At 53.1% G+C, this 18,049-nt stretch overlaps 1 protein-coding gene across 4 annotated transcripts in view; it reads right to left on the minus strand.

Moving 5' to 3' along the window:
* Positions 1–22: 22 nt before the first annotated feature.
* Zc3h18 (zinc finger CCCH-type containing 18) overlaps positions 23–18,049 on the minus strand; it is a 32,962-nt gene continuing 14,935 nt past the window's right edge. For all 4 annotated transcript variants that reach the window (XM_090357136.1, XM_090357135.1, XM_090357138.1 and 1 more), the window contains 15 exons: positions 16,481–16,629; positions 14,759–14,851; positions 13,853–14,010; positions 13,009–13,126; positions 11,210–11,478; positions 5,709–5,900; positions 5,380–5,505; positions 4,593–4,697; positions 4,264–4,407; positions 3,896–3,961; positions 2,319–2,479; positions 2,035–2,234; positions 1,805–1,898; positions 948–1,044; positions 23–805 (listed from right to left, as the gene is read on the minus strand). In XM_090357136.1, coding sequence (XP_090213262.1) covers positions 610–805; positions 948–1,044; positions 1,805–1,898; positions 2,035–2,234; positions 2,319–2,479; positions 3,896–3,961; positions 4,264–4,407; positions 4,593–4,697; positions 5,380–5,505; positions 5,709–5,900; positions 11,210–11,478; positions 13,009–13,126; positions 13,853–14,010; positions 14,759–14,851; positions 16,481–16,629 — 2,168 coding nt within the window. In that variant the 3' untranslated portion in view covers positions 23–609. The remainder of the gene's footprint in view (positions 806–947; positions 1,045–1,804; positions 1,899–2,034; positions 2,235–2,318; positions 2,480–3,895; positions 3,962–4,263; positions 4,408–4,592; positions 4,698–5,379; positions 5,506–5,708; positions 5,901–11,209; positions 11,479–13,008; positions 13,127–13,852; positions 14,011–14,758; positions 14,852–16,480; positions 16,630–18,049) is intronic.

Consider the following 18,049-nt stretch of genomic DNA (forward strand, 5'->3'; position numbering starts at 1 on the left):
CAGATCAACACAGGCCAGGAAGCTGCTTATCAAAATATTTTATTTCAGGAGATCCCTCAAAAAAGACCCTCCACATTCGACAGACGCCCCAACAATACCCTTGGCGTTGGTTTTTTTTTTTTTTGGTCTGTTTTTCCATTTTTAAATCAACTAAAACAATTTGATGCTTAAAAGACAGAAAGTATTTTCCAATCAGACCTTAGTCTAGAATATATATATACTTCTGATCTGGTGGTAGAAGGGAAGACGCTGCCTACAGTGCATACGGATTCTGCTTCCGGATGTCTCCACGGGGAGACAGACACACAGGGAGGTTGTCCTCGGAGGGCAGGCGGGTGGGTCGGGGAAGGCAGACTCACAGTTCACGTAAAGCCAGCGGCGTCTGCGCTGTGTGGCGCTGCGCCCCTCGGAAGGGGCGGGCTGGTGGAGTCCCTCGGAGTCATCTTCGTTGTGTGTGTGGCTTCTTTTCCAGCTGAGAAACTTTTTTTTTTCTTTTTTAATTTTTAAAAAGAATCACAGCCAAAATAAGACATTAACTGCAAAATCCAAAATGGCTGTGCTTACCCTATTTATAAAATCTCGCGAGTCTGCCCAGGGCCGGCGGGCCGGCTACACTTTCCCGGGGATCTTGGCCCGCTTGCGGGCAATGGCGTCCTCCACGGCCTTGAGCTGCTTCAGGAGCTCCTCCCGCCTGGACAACGTGCTGGCCTTCCCCGGCTTGGTGCTGGCAGCGGCATCTGAGGCTTTGCCAGGCACACTGGTGACCTTGCTGGAGCTCTTGGACTGCGGGGACGGCTGGCGTTTCCTGAGGGGTGGGAAGGCGTCAGGCTCTTCCTTGGCCACAGATTGGGGGCTGCCCGTTCCTGGGCTAGCCCTCTGCCCAGAGCCCCTTTTAGCTTTCAGGGTGGCCTGGCCTGGCGTGTGAGCGGGGTGCCCGGAGCACTCACCTATCTGTCAGGACTCCAGGGGCCTTGGAGTTCTGGCCTCTTTGCCGCTCTGGCTTTGGGGAGCCCAATCTTCCGCCAGACTTCCGGTCCCGAGAACCTGGCAACAAGGTGTAATGATGGTGAGCCATCATTACAAAGAGGGCAGGCGGAGCCCCTAGCCACTCAGGAGACTGACAGGAAGTGTACAAGAGCCCAGACCCTGAGTCCAGGCCGCTGCCACTCCCCTCCCCCACCACACACAGGAACGACAGGAAGAGGCAGGGAAAGGGCATGCAATCACTGCTGCCTCTGAAGGCAGGACGTGACACTGAGCCTGGAGCTGGCTTCCAGCTCACGTCTGAGTGTGATCTAATGAAATACAGATGGAGTGTGGCCTTGACTTCGGCAGCATGGAGAAGCTCCTTAGGGGCCTTAGGAGCAGGAGGGTGGAGGACAGCGTCTGGCAGGGCCAGGTGGCCTGGGTCTGGCATGGACACCTGCAGGGCACAGGAGTGGCCGGGAGCAGCAGCCAGCTCTGGAGGTCTGGTCTAGGGCAGGGCAGGTCTGAGTCAGGCCCTGTACTGCCTCCAGTCCCGGGGAGACTCAAGCCACTGTCCTTGGGCTTTCTCAAGGCTAGAGCTCTTCCACTTGCGCCACCACTTCTGGCCTTTTCTACGTATGTGGTACCGAGGAATCGAACCTGGGTCTTTGTGCATGCTAGGCAAGCACTCTACCACTAGGCCAAGCTCCGGGTCCCCAGTATGCTACTTCAGCTGTTTCGGTCAGGAGCGGTGGCTCAGTGCGGAAGAGGCCAGGGCAGGCGGAGCGCCAGTCTGAGGGGAGGGAGATTAAGAAAGCGTTTGCTCTGGGGTACTGACCTCGCTCTGGGGATAGGTTGGCCCGCTTGGCTGGAGGGCTCTGCCGGTCCTTGTCCGATGGCTCATACCGCTTCCGGCCTCCTTTGTCAGCTGCCTGCAATGGCAGTGTGTGGGGATGGGGGCCACACAGCACCACCACCGGCGAGACTCACGCGGGGAGCGGGCGCCGGCGGCTCTGGCTCAGGCTGTCTCCAGGGCCCGCTCCTTGCTCCCCTGGGCCCTGGCCTCACCTTATTCAGCAGTGTCAGCTTGATCTCCTTGTGGGCAACAAAAGAGCCCTGTTGGGGCTGCCCCGGGGGCGCCTGCTGCCCTGCTGTGGGCGGCTGCGAGGACTTCCCCCCAGACGCGGGCTTCGAGGACTTGGGCGGCTGCGTGGACGCGTCCCTCCTCCGCTTTTCCTCCTTCACGCCGTCTTCCTTCTTAGATTTCCCTGCCAGCGACAAATGCGCAGACACGAGCTTCCCTGCGGGTTGCTCTCCACGCTGCCCACCCCGCAGGAGAGGGCCCTGCATACCTCTCTCCTTCTTGGTCTGGGCAGGGGTGGGAGAACGAGAACTAGCCGAGGACACAGGGCTGGCCAGGTCCGCATACATGTCCTCCGAGTCCACGCTGTGCACGGAGCTGCTGCTGGAGGTGGCGCTGGACACCGAGGAGACGCTGCTCACGCTCAGAGACCTGAACACAGAAGCAGAGTCATGCCTGGCCCCGACGAGGGCTGGGGGGCCTGGCGCTGGGGTGAGGGCAGGCCTCTGTGGGCCATCTGTACCCACTTTTATGCTTCTGGGATGAGATTTCAGGGAAATCTTGGGAGCCATGAGATGCTACACAACAAAAAGAAGCAGGGAGAGGAAGAAGACCCCACTGGCTGAGGGAGCCAGGACTGAAGGGTGGGGTGGCGGGGCGCTGGTTAAGTATGCCGGACAGAAACCACGAGTCCAGGGCCAGGAGGGTGGCCTAGTGGTAGAGTGTTCACCTAGCACACATGAAGCCCCAGGATCAATTCCTTGGCACCACATACAGAGAAAAAGCCAGAAGAGAGCTGGGCGTGGTGGCTCACGCCTATAATCCTAGCTACTCAGGAAGCTGAGATCTGAGGATCTGAGGTTCAAAGCCAGCCAGGGACCAGAGACTTTATCTCCATCTAGCCTCCAGAAAACGGGAAGTGGGGCTTGGCTTAAGAGTAGGGTGGTAGCCTTGAGCTGAAGAGCTCAGGGACAGTGCCTAGGCCAAGCTCAAGCCCCAGGACCCACAAAAAAAAAAAAAAAAAAAAAAAAAAAAAAAAAAAAAGAAAGAAAGAAAGAAAAAGAAAAAGGCAGAAGTGGTGTTGTGGCTCAAGTGGCAGTGCTAGCCTTGAGAAAACCCAAGGACAGTGCCCAGTGCCCAGGCTCCAAGTTCAAGGCTCCAGGATTGGCGAGAAAAAAGAAAAAAAGCCAGGTTGGGCATAAAAATCCGTGATACTTTTTTTTTTTTTTGGTCTGGGCACTGTTCCTGAGCTTTTACTTGAGGTTACCATTCTACCACGTGAGCCACAATATCACTTCTGGCTTTTTCTGTGTATGTGGTATTAAGGAATTGAACCCAGGGCTTCATGCATGCTGCCATGGAACTACACTCACATGAGACTCTTCTCTCCAATAAACCATTCAGAAAAAGCCCGAAGTGGTGCTGTGGTTCAAGGGTAGAGCACTAGCCTTGAACACAAAGCAGCTTAGAGACAGTGCCCAGGCCCCGAGTTCAAGATACGGGACTGGCAAAAAAAAAAATAAAATCCATTTATAGTCAGCTTGGGTAATAAATAGTGGGACCCCACTCCTCAAAAAGAGCCAAAGGAAGAGAAGGGAGAAAGGCTGCCTTCCAAGGGCAGGAGGACAAAACCCGCCCTGCCCTCCGCCCTGCTCCCTGCCAGGTTCAGCATGGCTGCCGGGGTGGGCCGGGGCAGGGAGGGGCACCAGCCTGCCTCCACCCACAGCACTGTGGCCACGCAACGATCCCTGCCGCTGTGGGTCTGCCAAGCTGGCACTGCCTGACACACTTGGAACCCTCTGGGGCGGGGGCAGAGGTGAAGTCCAGGAAGCGAAGCTGGCCAGTGACCTGGATCGGGAACTGGAGCCGCTGTAGCTGCTGCCGCTGCCGCTGCCGCTGCCACTCAGGGTCCGCCTGCAACATGAGCAGCAGAGCCTCCATCAGAGACAAGCCTCCTTCACAGACAGAGACAGATGCCTCCAGAGACAGAGCCTCCTCCAGAGACAGAGAGAGACAGAGCCTCCATCAGAGACAGAGCCTCCTCCACAGACAGAGCCTCCTGTGGGCGGAACCTCCCCAAGGCAGACCCCCTCGGGACTCAGGCCCTTTATGACCAACTTTCAAATGAGTAAACTGCTACTGGGCTTAAAACGGTAAGTGCCAGAGTCAGGGGTGGGGCTGTGGGGTCTGGGCTTGGCTGGTGGCTGCCTGCTCACCTCCTGGGGGGTGTCCTGGTTTGCCGCTCCTTCCTTCTGGCTTCCCGGGGGTCTCCTGGTTTGGCAGGCTCTGGGGCAGGGGCAGTGGTTTTGGTGGCCTGTGGTGGAGCTGGGGTCGGGGCTGGCTTCTTCACGGATTTCTCTCTGTGAGGCAGGGGCAGGTTCAGCACAGGCAGGGGAGGCCCCCCCATTCGGTGCACCCACACTTAGTGGGGGTCCAAGGATTAAGCCTCAGGAGAGGGGCCTGGATTCTGGTTCTCCTCTGGGAGTCTCATTGTGGGTGCAGGACGAGACAGACAGCAGGGCCCTGACCCCCAAGGCAGCCTTACCCTGCTTTCCCAGGTGGCAGGACTGGCTCCCCCTTGGCTCTTGCAGGCGGTCTGTGTGGGGAGGGCGTGGGAGACGGGGATGGGGACGAGGAGAAGGACCGGGATCTAAGGAATGAAGAGTGTATTAGAGGCCTGCCCAACGGCAGACAGAGAGGCGGCCTTCCACACATTCCGTGGCCTCGCCTCGTGGCGGGGTGGCTGGCAGGGAGGCCCATGGACCAGGCTGAGGAGCTCTTCCCAGGCCACCTCTCCTGTGTGCCGCCCTCGCAACTCCTACAGCTTTCCAAAAGCACAAGCACCTCGAGAAGCAGCACGGGAGGCAGGTGGGGAGACACAAGAACACCTGGCTTCAAGCGACCCCACGCGGCTCCCAGGTTTTCCCCAGACCCTCACAAGGTAAGGGTGCCGGGGTGGAAGCTCAGGGCTGCCCACAGGCCCCTCCATGCAGGCCCCACCGCCAGCTCCCAGGAGGCAGGTCAGGCCGGGCTCTAAAGTTCAAGTTGCTTGTACCTCCTAGTACTCCCTGAACTTCCTGCTGCTCCCACCTGCTCCCGCGTGGTCTGAATGCAGCCCCCCGAGTGCATGGGCAGTTCTGGGGTGTGGCTACACTGGGGACGCCCATGGCTGCCTGCTCCTGCCAGGCCAGTGGTGCCAACACTTCTGCCCCAGCACTCGATGCAGGCCAGGAACCTGCTCGCAGCCAGTCTCCATGCGCAGCCCCGCCACCCGCTCCCCCGTCTCATCTGCGCAGCGCACGCCTGCGCAGTGCGGTGGAGTGTGGACGTACCTGGAGCGGCTGCCTGAGAAGGAGCTGTGTCTGGAAGAGCGGCTTGAGTAGGAGCTGTAGGACGAGGATCGGGACCGGGACCGGGACGAGCCAGAGCCAGAGTAGGAGGAGGACCGAGACGATGACCTGGGGCCAGGGGGCAGAGTGGAGGGTGAGATGCCCCCCTCTGCATCTCACTGCAGACAGCGTGGCTGCCGTGCCCACAGGACAGCTCATGGTGTGCCTGGGCCCACCTGCTCATCTGCTGTGGTGGGGTACTCTCGCCACCAGTCCTCCTCTCAGGGCCCAGACCCAGGCTGGTGCAACCTCCCCACCCCAGCTCCTGTTACCTGGAGGAGTTAGAGGCAGAGGCTGATGAAGCCGAGGTTTTTCGACGCCTGCGGGCCCGGCTTGGGGAGACGGACACCCCGAGTTTCTTTTTTGGAGACTTGGATCGGCGCCAGGGGTCCTTCCACTCATCAGCACGTTTCACCTGGGGCCCTACAGAGGTGGCCTCCTTCTTTGGTGGCTCAGCTTGGCGGCTGGAAGACAAGGGGCTGCTGACACTCACATGTCCTCCTCCCCAGCAATCTGCTCGGGAGACAAACTAGGAGGTGAGAGAGCCATCTACCCGGCCAAGTTACCAGACACAGGGCCGGACGCCTAGCACACCTCACCAGGAACCCTAGCTACCTGGGAGACTGAACTTGGGTGATTTCTGTGGAAGGCTTCCTTGGCAGAAAAACAATATTCTGGGAGCTGGGCACATGGCTTACTAGCATGTATGAAGCTTTGGGTTTGATCCGTCAGTATCACTTACACAAAAAAAGCTGGATGTGGTACTGTGGCTCACGTGGTAGAGCTCTAGCCTTGAGCAGAGAGAGGTTCAGGGGACAGAGCCCCGGCCCTGAGTTCGAGCCCCAGGACTGGGGGAAAAAAAAAATTCATGGGACAGAAAAACTTGTGACATTCCATCTCAGTAGACAGAAGCTGCAGTCAGAGCCAAAGGCTTACTGCCTTGTGTGTGTGTGTGTGTGTGTGGACACATGTTGGTATTCAGCACCTCAAGCATTTGCCTGGCTTTTGTGCTCAAGGACTGTGTTCTACCACTTGAGTCGCAGCTCCAGCTGTATGCTAGTTAACTGGAGATAAAGGAGTCTCTCAGATCTGTCTATCCAAGCTGGCTGCACACTGAAATCCTCACATTCCGGCAGTGAGTGCTTGGCTGATTCTAACTTTTAGCCTCCTGTCCCTTTGGAGTGCTGTCACTTAACCCCAGCACCCCAGAAATCCCCCGAGTCACAGAAGCTGCTTGATTTACATCTCGCCCTCGGGACTGGCGAGGGTCCTGTCTGTTTCTAACTCTCTGCAGCCTGAACTCAAGGGTGTTCTACCTGAGCCAATTTTAGTGGTGGTTCTTTCTTTTTTTTCCAGATAGGTTCCAAGTTTTGCCTGAGTTTGCGCTAGACTGTTTAACCTAGGTTCTGCTTGGTGAGTACTTGAGACTACTGGTCTCAATGCCCAGCAAGCTTCTGAGACAGAGTCAGGTTAACTTTTTACCCCAAAAGTCTTGGACTACAATTGTCCTATCTCTGAACACAGATGAGAGCTGGAGAGCCGGGCGCGGTGGCTCACCCTGTAACCCTCGCTACTGAGGAGGCTGAGATCTGAGGATCAAAGTTCAAAGCCAGCCCGGGCAGGAAAGTGTATGGGACTTATTTCCAATTAACCACAGAAAGAAGGGATTACAGGCAGGGAGTCTGGCCTAGTACTAGAGCGCACGAAGACCCGGGTTCCATTCCTCGGTACCACATACCTAGAAAAAAGCCGGAAGTGGTGCTGAGGCTCAAGTGGTAGAGCTCCGGCCTTGAGAAAGTCCAAGGACAGTGCTCAGGCCCCGAGTTAAAGCCCAGGACTGGCGAAAGGAAAAGAAAAAAGAAAAAAAAAAGTGTGCCACTGGGAGGGAAAGTTGAAGAAAAACAGGAAGGGGTAACAATGTTTAAGAAGCAGGATGATGAATGTAACTATAACCTCTCTAGATATCACCCTCACCAAAAAAAAAAAAAAAAAAAAAAAAGCGCGGACACGCTGTAGTGCTCTAATAACTAAACAGAAGAAGCAGACTATGTGCAGAGTTCCACTGTGAGACCTAGCCTTTCCCTGTGGCCTTCCTCAGAGTTTGGAGAACTGCTCTGCAGTCCCTGGCTTTTCTTCCACCGCGCGGCACCTCAGGGCTCTGTGCCTGGCAGCGTGGTGCCTGGCAGCGTGGCGCCTGCCGTGGCATGGGGCGAGCCCTGCCTTCGCTCCAGGCCCATTGTCCTGTGTGCTGCTGCCTCCCTTGGCCTCGTGGCCAATCTTGCCTCGTGGTTTGCCTGTCTCTGGGGCATCACTACTGAGCAACCACCCCCCTCACCTCACCTCACCTGCGAGTAGCAGCTAGCGCTGTTTTTGCCTGTGCTCGCCCATAAACTGCTCCTGTGGCACCAGGTCCCACTGTGCCCAACCTCTGTGAGCAGAGCGTTATTAACAGCATCCCATCACTAACTCCCGACTGACAGCTGTCAGGAAGGGATGACGGTTCATTTTTCATTAAAGGTCCTGCTTTTCCATGTGCCTGTAATCTTAGCTACTCAGGAGGCTGAGATCTGAAGATCGTGGTTCAAAGCCAGCCCAGGCACTAAAGACCGTGAGACTCTTCTCTCCAATTAATCACCAGAAAATGGGAAGTGGCACTGTAGCTCAGGGGTAGGGTGGTGGCCTGGAGCTGAAGAGCTCAGGGACACACCTGCAGAGGGATTTCTAGCAGCAGCAGCATGGCAGTCACCCCTGGCATCATGTGACTGGCACGTCCAACACACTGCACCAGGCATGTGGCATCCGGCAGTGATACCAACACAGAGGCTGAGGCCAGCCGGGCCACGCAGTGAGACCGACTTGATGAAAAATGCACCACCGCCTAGGTGTCCTTCCAGCCGCCTCCTCCCAACAGTAGAGCAGGGCGCTGGGAAATGGGGTTCCTAACCAGGATACACCCTGCCCCAGGGACACTACCTGGGGCCCAGCCCAGAGGCCATCCCTGCAGCTGCTCTTGGTCCTACAGTCAGGGGCCCGTTCACCCTTTACAGCCCCATCCCCTTCACTGTCACCAGGGATTCTCATGAGTCATCGGGGTGAAGGACAGCCCTAAGGGGACAGAAGGACAGATGCCAGGGCATCTATGTGCAGCGATGAGGGAGAAGCCCAGAGGCTTTTGCTGCCCTACTGCACAGGAAGAGGAAGCGGTGGAGTCATGAAGGTGGACGCCAGCCCCACACCCTCTGGAGAGGGTTACTCCACAGGAACCAGCTCCCTCTCCTTACAGCACAGAACTGTGCGGGGACACAGACACTACTTCATCGGGATGACCACAATCAGGTCCACCAAGCCAGGAGCTCCACAGCCACGTGCCCCCGAGCATGGTGGAGCAGCACACTTCTTCTTCTCAGTTCACTCACTGTGGCACACAATCGGATGTCTGCTTCAGCGTAATGCTGAAGAAATCTGTTTAAAAGCGTTCAGCAGCCCCGGGGCCGGTGCTTCACACGTGCAGTCCAAGCTACGCAGGAGGCTGAGATCTGAGAATGGTGGTTCAAAGCCACCCCTGGCATGGAAGTCCATGAGACTCTCATCTCCAGTTAATCACCAGAAATCCGGAAGTGGTGCTGTGGCTCAAGAGGCAGAGCGCTAGCCATCCATGTTCCCTGCGGAGGCAGCTTCCCCACAGTCCACTGGGTAAGGAAGCTACAACAGCCGTGTCCTAGGCCTTCTCTAGGCTTTCTCAGCACCAGGTAATGAGGCAATACTCAGGAGAGACGGGGATGAAGTAGGGGTCACACATCCTCCAGGGAGCCTCTCTGTGGTGACAGCAAGCCCAGGGACTGGACGGGATGAGCCCACAGCGTAGGGAGGCTCCACACCTCTGGTCTGGGCACTTCCTACGGGAGGCCCCCTTCCGCGGCTATGTCTGGAACCACGGGGGCGCTCACCTCTGCCCAGAGCAGGCACCAGAGTGGCCTCCCTGCCCCACCTGCTGAGCACACTCTAGGCCTGGCTGTAGAGATCAAGTTGGTTTCACAAAAGGGATTCCCTCATACGGATGTGTGCTTTATAAAAGGAACCCCAGAGTTGGCCACACAGGACCGACAGTGAGCAGTGGATGCTGTGCTCCAAGCCCTCCCAGGAGGCCATTCTCAATCTTCTTCCACCACAGTGAAAACAGTGACACTTTCCTACTGGTGCCTGGTTTACACAAGCCACCCCAGAAGAGTGGAGGTGCCCATTCTGACTGACCAGGAAAAAGAAACAGTAACTCCATCCTAACGAGGGCTAATGGGCCTGCTACCTGGCCTTAGCGGGAGACAAGGACCTGATGTAGGATGCCTAGCAGCCAGAAACCGGGCCCAATCAGTGCCAGGCAGCCAGAGTCCCAGGCTGCCGACGGCATGTTGAATACGCCACAGGAGAATATGCCCGTGTTTGGGGGGAAAAAGAATGGGCTAAGGGGCTGGGGTCATAGCTCGGTTGGTATAGTACCAGCCAATGAGCGAAAAACATTGTTTGAGTCTTGGTCTTGAACTTGAAAAAACAAAACAAAACAAAAAACCAATGGGACAGGGTTGTAAGATGATCAGGAGGGAAAAAATTGGGTCAGAAACCAAGGGGAAGCAGCCTGACAGTTTGGCAAGGACAAACGTGACTGATTTGAGATGAGTTTTAATGCGGTCAAGATGGCTCACTTGTGGGGAGTTCTACAGTAGACCTTCAAGAATAAAATGCACATCTTTCTTCCTTTTTTTTTTTTTTTTTTGCCAGTCCTGGAGCTTGAATTCAGGGCTTGTTCTTGGGCTTTCTCAAGGGCACTGCTCTACCATTTGAGCCACAGCATCACTACTGGCTTTTTCAGTGTATGTGGTACCTAGGAATCGAACCCAGGACTTCCTGCGTGCTAGGTGAGCAATCTACCACTAGGCCACACTCCCGGCTCTTAAATGGCCACCTCTGATCTGCTGCTTGAAGGTCAAGCAGCCAGCAACCCCTTTAGGATTTGTATTACGTTTTCTGAAGGCCAAATGGCAGAGAAAAATCCTTTCTATAACCACGTGATTTAGCAGTAATGATCAAGATGTGCTGCACTCCTAATCCGCTTCGTACAGCTCCTCAGGCATGCACAGGACTCCCTTGCTCCCGGGTTCAGCACCACTGCATCTGTGTTCTAGAACTGTGTATGAAGTTCCTTCAAAAGTAAAAGGTGCCAGGCAAGAGTGGCTCAGGCCCGGGCATCCTAGCTACTCAGGAGGTTGAGAAGTCCCTGCAGCACTCTCATCTCCTCCAATTACCCACTCAAAAACCACTGCGGCACTGTGGCTCAATTGATGGTGCAATAACCTGGAGCACAAAGAGGCACAGGGACAGTGCCCTGGCCCTGGGTTCAAGCCCCACAACTGACAAAAACAACACAAAACAGAACAAAAAGTAGGTCTTGCCTTCTCTCTAGCTGTCACGGCTCACCACAGCATGAATACTAGCATTTACCCGGGGCGACCTCAGAGCTGACAAAGCCAGCTAGTACTCCACTTGCTGGAGTGCCGCATCAGCCACAGCAGTGCCACTTCCCACCCCAAGCTCCAGGGACCGGTGAGCTCCTGCCCGCAGCACGAGTATGAGGTGACCAGCTGCCCCGTGCTGGACAGGAGCAGGGCTCAGCAAGCGCCTCTGTGTCTTGACCTACCAGTGAGAGGACTGGGAGCCAGAGCTGCAGGCGGCAGCTCCTCTAAGTCGGGGCTCAATGCTTTGGAAATCGGGGCTGTCCTACCTGGGCGGCTGTGGGGAGCGTGGCTTCGGCTTCTCCTTCTCCTTCTCCCGCTCCTTGTCCCTGTCCCGTTCCCGGTGTGGCCGGTCTTTCTCATCCCGTTTGGCTCTCTCTCTCTCCCACTCCTCCTTCCGGCGCTGCCGCTCCTTGTCACGCTCCCGCTCCCGTTCTCGCTCCCGCTCCCTTTGCCGCCGCTCTCGCTCCCGGTCCCGCTCGCGTTCGCGCTCCCGCTCTCGCTGTCTGTTCTCTCGTTCACGCTCCCTCTCCCTTTCCTTTATTAAAATGCCAAACACACACTGCAATTAGCCACTGCTGGAGGAACAGAGCAAGCAGGAAGCAAGTGCCAGGAGGACATTTCAGGACGCTCTCCAGAGGCCATTTGATTCCCGCTTAAAACTGAGAGATATCAAAAAGAGTGAAGTCACTCCAGCCACGAATTCCAGGGGGAAGCCGCCAAGGCCTGGTGTGAGCTCCCAGCACTGGCTCTCCCGCTACGGTTCCCCAAGATGGAGGCCACGGCAGCTGCATACAGGGCAAGGGTAGCATTTAACCGAGTGGTGTGGAACCGAACCGGCAACTCTCCACTGCTGACCAACTCACTCACTCACTCCAAGGTTTAAGGTGAAACTGAACAATATGCAACCATAATGCACCGGCTACCACCCTGGCCACAAGGGGCCACTGCAAACCTGTATGGTCTCTGCCTGGTGTGTGCCTTGTCTAGGGACAGGGTACTGGCAGCCCCATTCAAGGAGGAAAACTGCTCCGTAGGGCAGACCGGCACAGGAGCTCTAGCCGGGGGGATTTTCTGGGCCTACAGGACTCTCTGCTCAGGCTTATCAGCTATGAGGTTACCCGCCAACTTCCTTTGGGCCTGAAAACTTGTGGCTGGGTCACATAAACCACAACATAAAACCTGCTTAACTGCTTCTGAAGGGTCTTCCCCGGAGAGGTCACCCCAAAAGCATACACATCCATAAATACACCAAGCTCTCAGAGGCTAAGCAAATTAGGAGAAAATTTCACTCCAGTCCAGTCTTCTGCCAGACCAGTACAACAAGGCTGTCGGAGGCAAATCGTTATGCAGTGGGCCAGAAGGTAAGAGAAGTCTCACTTTGTGCACAGTGTGGCAAAAAAGAGAGCAAATGGGGGCTGGGAGTTTGGCCTCGTGGTAGAGTGTTTGCCTAGCATGCACGAAGACCCTGGTTTGATTCCTTGGTACCACATACATAGAAAAAGCCAGAAATGGTGCTGAGGCTCACGTGGTATAGCTCTAGCCTTGAGAAAATCCAACGGTAGTGCTCAAGGCCTGAGCTCAAGGCCCAAGACCAGCAAAAAAAGAAAAAAAAAAAAAGAGAGAGCGAGAGCGCACAAAGCTGTTTTGTTTTCTTCCTTCCTTCCTCCAACTCCCTCTCTCCCTCTCTTCCTTCCTTACTGGGGGTCTGAACTCAGAATCTTAAGAGCAATAAGCTTAGAAGGGTGAGCCAGTCCTTTGAAAACGGGTATCAATACTTCATGAAAAAATTTGATCTTACAAAACTGGCAAGAACAGTTTTTTTAGCTCCTGTTCGCACTACCAAATTTAGTCACTGGGTCAAGATTCAGTTGATTTGGGTTTGGATTTAGGACTGTGGGCTCTTAGTCTGCTGTGTCAAGAGAAGGATAAGTTCACGTGAAACCCTAAAGATGGGTCGGAAGGGACGAGGACTGTGGGGTGTGGTGGCCCAGGCCTCTGTGGAGGCCTGACCTTGAAAAGTGTGGCTTCATGAACACATCAGTGACATTCACAGCTACATACTTACGCGGTAATTGTGATATGGCTCTGTTTCTGTGTATTGTACCCTGAAATTCTCATACTGTCCCCCGCGCCAAAATCGCTCCATTTCATAGTCGTAGTAAGGGTCCGCGTAAGATTCAAGTCTGGAATAAGAGCCAAACAGAAGGAAAGCTCACCACTTAGAGCATTTGAGCAAAAGTGCCGCAGACAATAGGCGCCGACAGACTGCCAGGTTCCATTATGAAAGCAGTAAGACCATGAGCAAGTGCCACATAGAGCAGAAATGCAAGGATAAAATCAGCTGCTAAGAAATTCATTCAGGGTGACATTTGTCCAAGAAGAAAGGTACTCTTTACCTGACTTACACAACCACAATCCTTCTATAAATCGCCTTTCCAATACAGTAAAAACACAATAAAAAAAAAGATAAATCTACTAAATACTATGTTGTGAAAAACCAGATAATGAAAAATCCTTTGGCAAAAATTCAATACTCATTCCTAATGGAAAAACTTGGTAAACTAGGTGTCTGCAGCTCACGCCTGTAATCCTGGGTACTCAGGAGGCTGAGCTGTGAGGACCATAGTTTGAAGCCAGCCCGGGCAGGGAAGTTTTTAAGACTCTTAACTCCAATTAATCATCACCAAAAATTAAGTAAAATAAAGAAAATGGAGCTGTGGCTCAAACGGCAGAGGGCTAGCCTTCAATAAAAAAAGCTCAAGGACAGCAGCCAGGCATTGAGTTCGAGCCTTGGGACCAAAAACAAAAGCAGTGTAAAGGTGAGGAGGGTATGGCTTCAGCAAGCAAGCAGGAGGCCCTGAGCTCCAACTCCAGTTCTGAGAGGAGAAAATAAGAAGAGCATTCCTTACTCGCTATCTCTGACGTCTCTTGGAACCCGAGAATTCCAGTCTCGGAAAACTTCATTTTCTTTGTCAAATTCCCGTTCATCTTCACCAATGGTCACTGTGAACCTTTTCTCTTCAAAATCAGGCTCCTGTTCTTTCCGAATCGTTGCTTTTTTTAAAACCTACCGTGGAGTCAGAGCAAGGAGCACAGTTAGGGACACAGGGCACCTGACACTCACGATGACTGAGCTCATCTGGGAACAGCACCAGGACACCCCCAAAGAGGTGGTGGGTGATGAGCGCCAAGCAGAGTAAGTACACAGTCAGGAGCCACGTCTCTGAGGGCAGCAGGCAGAGGCTGGGTGTACACCGTCCTGTAGACAGACCACTCAGGGCACGGAGGAATCACGGATGTGTAGAAGGCAACAACAGTTCTGCCTAGAAGCTGCGTGAGCAAAGATGGGGAGGGGAGGGAAGGGGCCTATAGGGAGGCAGGGGTTGGGTTCTGAGCACAAGCTGGACACATCAGGAGCTTGATGGGGAAGGGGAGCCTTATGGGGTGGTCAGGGTCATGTCAGGTTCCTGGGGGGCCCTGTGGGGCGTCAGGGGTTATCTCAGGATGTTGGGGAAGGAGGGTGGCTAGAGATGGCACCTTGTCTTCTGGGCTGTCCTGGCACCTACAGATGGTGGGACTGTGCACTGGGTTGGGCCTCCCTGGAGACTGCCTGCTTTACAGCTAGTTAGACGTTAGACATTATTTCCCCTTCTCCAACTCTTAAAAGAACCACCCAAGTATTCCCTTTGACTCTTCCACGAGCCTCTTCTGCCTTTTCTGGCTCCCCACTAGCACCAGCTCTGTGCAGAGACCACATGATGCACCATGGTGAGAAGAGCACCAGGAAGCACCCTCCCCGACTGCGCCGGGCTCACCTCCTTTGCATGCCGGAGTCCACGCTCCCAGGCGCTCTCTGTTGGGGGTTCTGGAGGAGGTGGGGGCAAAATTTCATCAACCACTGGCCCACCCTATCAAAAAACGAAAAGGGAAATGTTGAGAAAGCAAGTGAAACTTTCTATACAGAAATGGTAGGACAGGAAACATGGCTCAAGTGGTAGAGCAACTATTTAGCAAATGTAAGATCCTAAATTCAAATCCTAGTATACAAAAACAAACCAACCTGGTGAAGTGGCTCACACCTATAATCCTAGCGATTTAGGGGAAAGACTGCGGCCAGCCTAATCAAAACAAATACAATTTTTAAAAAAAAAGTCCCCAAGGCACAGTTTCAAGCAATAAAAAGTTGAGTACAGTGGCATGCACCTGCCATCCCAGCTGTGCAGGGAATATAAGTAGGAGAATCATTGTTCAGGCTGGCCCAGGCATAAACTCAAGATTCTATTCAAAAAGTAACCATTTTCTCCCTAAGGCTTGTCCCTTGTTGTCACAGTATGCGATTTTGATACTGAGTATATTATATATAAGTTTAACTGGATTAGGAAAGGAAAGGGAACAACAAAATGGTGAGACAAAAGACACAGGGTGACCAATGTAACAGCTGTACTCACAAGACAATATGTTGGAAATGAACTTTACAATCTGGTAGGAGGGGAGAGGGTGGGGGAGGGAAAGTGGAAGAAAAACATAGGAAGGGGTAACAATGTTCAAGATGAAATGTACTCATGACCTTACCTATGTAACTGTAAGCCCTCTGTACTCCTTGACAATAAAATTTAGATGAAAAAAAAAATGAGGGGCTGGGAGTTTGGCCTAGTGGTTAAAGTGTTTGCCTAGCATGCATGAAGACCCGGGTTCAATTCCTCGGTACCACATACATAGAAAAAAAGCCGGAAGTGGTGCTGAGGCTCAAGTGGTAGAGCTCTAGCGTTGAGAAAGTCCAAGGACAGTGCTCAGACCCAGAGCTCAAGCCCAGGACTGGCAAAAAAAAAAAAAAAAAAAAGAAAGCGTGAGGGGTGGAGGGGAAACTGGGGAAAGGCAAAGGATGTGGTGACATTATCCAAAAAAGTAATATCCTTGTTACCTCAATGGTAACCCCCGTTACAACACCTTAGTAATAATAAAATCAGATTTTTCAAAAGTAATTAAAGTAAAAAGGGGTGCAGTTGTAGAGCACCTGCCTAGCAAGCAAGCATGAGGCCCTGAGTTCAAACCACAGTATTGTTTAAAAAAAAAAAAAAAAAAAAAGGAGCCGGGTGTAGTGGCTAATGGGAGGCTAAGAGCTGAGAATCGAGGTTCAAAGCCAGCCCAGGCATTGCAGAACATGGAAACTCATCTCCAATTAATCACTAGAAAATGGGAAGTGGGGTTGTGGCTCAGGAGTAGGGCAGTAGCCTTGAACTGAAGAGTTCAGGGCCTAGGTCCAGAGTTCAAAAAAATAAATAAAGGAAGGAAGAGAACAAGGGAGGAAGGGAGGGAGGGAAGGAGGGAAGGAGGGACAGGAATAAAGCATCAACTAAAACACAAGCTGGCAGCCCGGGCTTCATGCATCCCTCACACATCTTATCTTGGTTCTGCCTGGCACTAGTAGTAGCTCCTTGATTCTTCTCAGGCACAAGATACTTTCTTCACAAGGCCTTCTGATTAGTTTGCCATAGTTCAGATACCTGGTGTGTTGATTCGAGATGGTATGCACTCACCCAAGGGTTGGCAGGCATCAGTGGATGAGGTCCGAGCGGCGGGGCACCGTTAGGCGGGAACGGGTCAGCTTTGGTGATCAGGGAGTAGTTTCCCTTGTCATTCACTCCAGGGTGAATAAACCTACAATTCATTCCCCAGGTGCAGTTCCCTATTGAAACAAAAGCCCAGGCAGCAGGGTCACTGGGAGCCCAGCAGCACAAGGTGGCAGCTGGTGAGCCACCCAGACTGAAAGACCTGTGATGTGCCAAGCCTGCAGAAAGCCCAGGGCCAGGGCGGCCCCCTTCCTCCCGTCTCTGCAATATGGGAATTGCAGGGCGGGCAGGCGGCAGGCAGGTCTAGGCCTGGCTCAGCCAGGATCTTTGGTGAAGCAGCATCCCTACATGAGGGCTCCTGCTTGGGCACAGGGCTCCGAGGTCAAAGTCACTTTGTAAAAAGTGCATACAGTATGGCTGATCTTCTACAGGTGCAGGTAGGTTCCTTTTCTGTGGATGTCACAACAACCTGCCCAATATAAGACCTGTTAGAGGTTACAGTCCTAGGGACAAGTGGACACGTCCCCGTTCTGCGCAAATTCAATGCCCTTTTGTAGAGGGCACTCTGGAATGATTCCCCGTGAAGGCTAAGGGACATGTGCACACACCACCTACCCAGTACTAATGGAAATGAAGCAGGCGGAACGCTTCCAGGCTAGTGCAGTCTACATTCTGGCCTCAAGGCAATTCTGCCCACCTGGACATTTTGATTTAGAAAACACTAACAATTACCAGACTTCTACAAGTCTGCCTTAGGGAGACAAACCTGTACTACTCTCATGAAAATTCTCACAAAGCACTCAGATTACACACACACACACACACACACACACATACACATTGACACGTGCATGTATCATGTCTTATATATGTAAAATAAAAGTGCACCAATAGTGATAATAAAAAATAGGCTTTTATACTTTGCTCACAAGTACCTATTGTCTTCAATAGGAAACTAGACTGTTATAGGAAACACTTGACTTCTCAGCGTAGGGCATAAACTGTCTTATCAGTTAAGTGCACCACTTTTTTACAATCCTAAATTTGTTTTGCAACTGGGTGCTGGTGGCTTGTGCCTGTAACCCTAGCTGTTCCGGAAGAGGAAAGCCAAGGGTCACTATCAGAAGCCACCCTGGACGTGAAAAGTCCAAGACCTTTATCTCCAATTAACCAGAGGTGGAACTGGGGAGCTCAAGTAGTAAAGCACTAGCCTTGAGTAAAAGAGCCTAGGCCCTGAATTCAAGCCCCTGGACCAGAAAAAAGAAACCACAAAAACAAAAAACGAAACTTTTCTAAATAGCTAGGATTTACAGGTATGAGCTGACCCAGTAACTTCATGACTTAAAGCTCAAAATATTCATGTAACAGTCAATGTGGCATGTGTAAGAAAACTTGGTTAAGAACTACTCATGATACAAATTATACAATTACACAAATAGTTAAAATGGTAAATATTGTGATGTATTTAGCCACGATCACAAGCCTGTAGCCCTAACTACTCAGGAGGCTGAGATCCATCATGGTTCGAAGCCAGCC

This window comes from Megascapheus bottae, chromosome 24, assembly GCF_031878675.1.
Source record: "Megascapheus bottae isolate mThoBot1 chromosome 24, mThoBot2.hap1, whole genome shotgun sequence".
Lineage (NCBI taxonomy): Eukaryota > Metazoa > Chordata > Mammalia > Rodentia > Geomyidae > Megascapheus > Megascapheus bottae.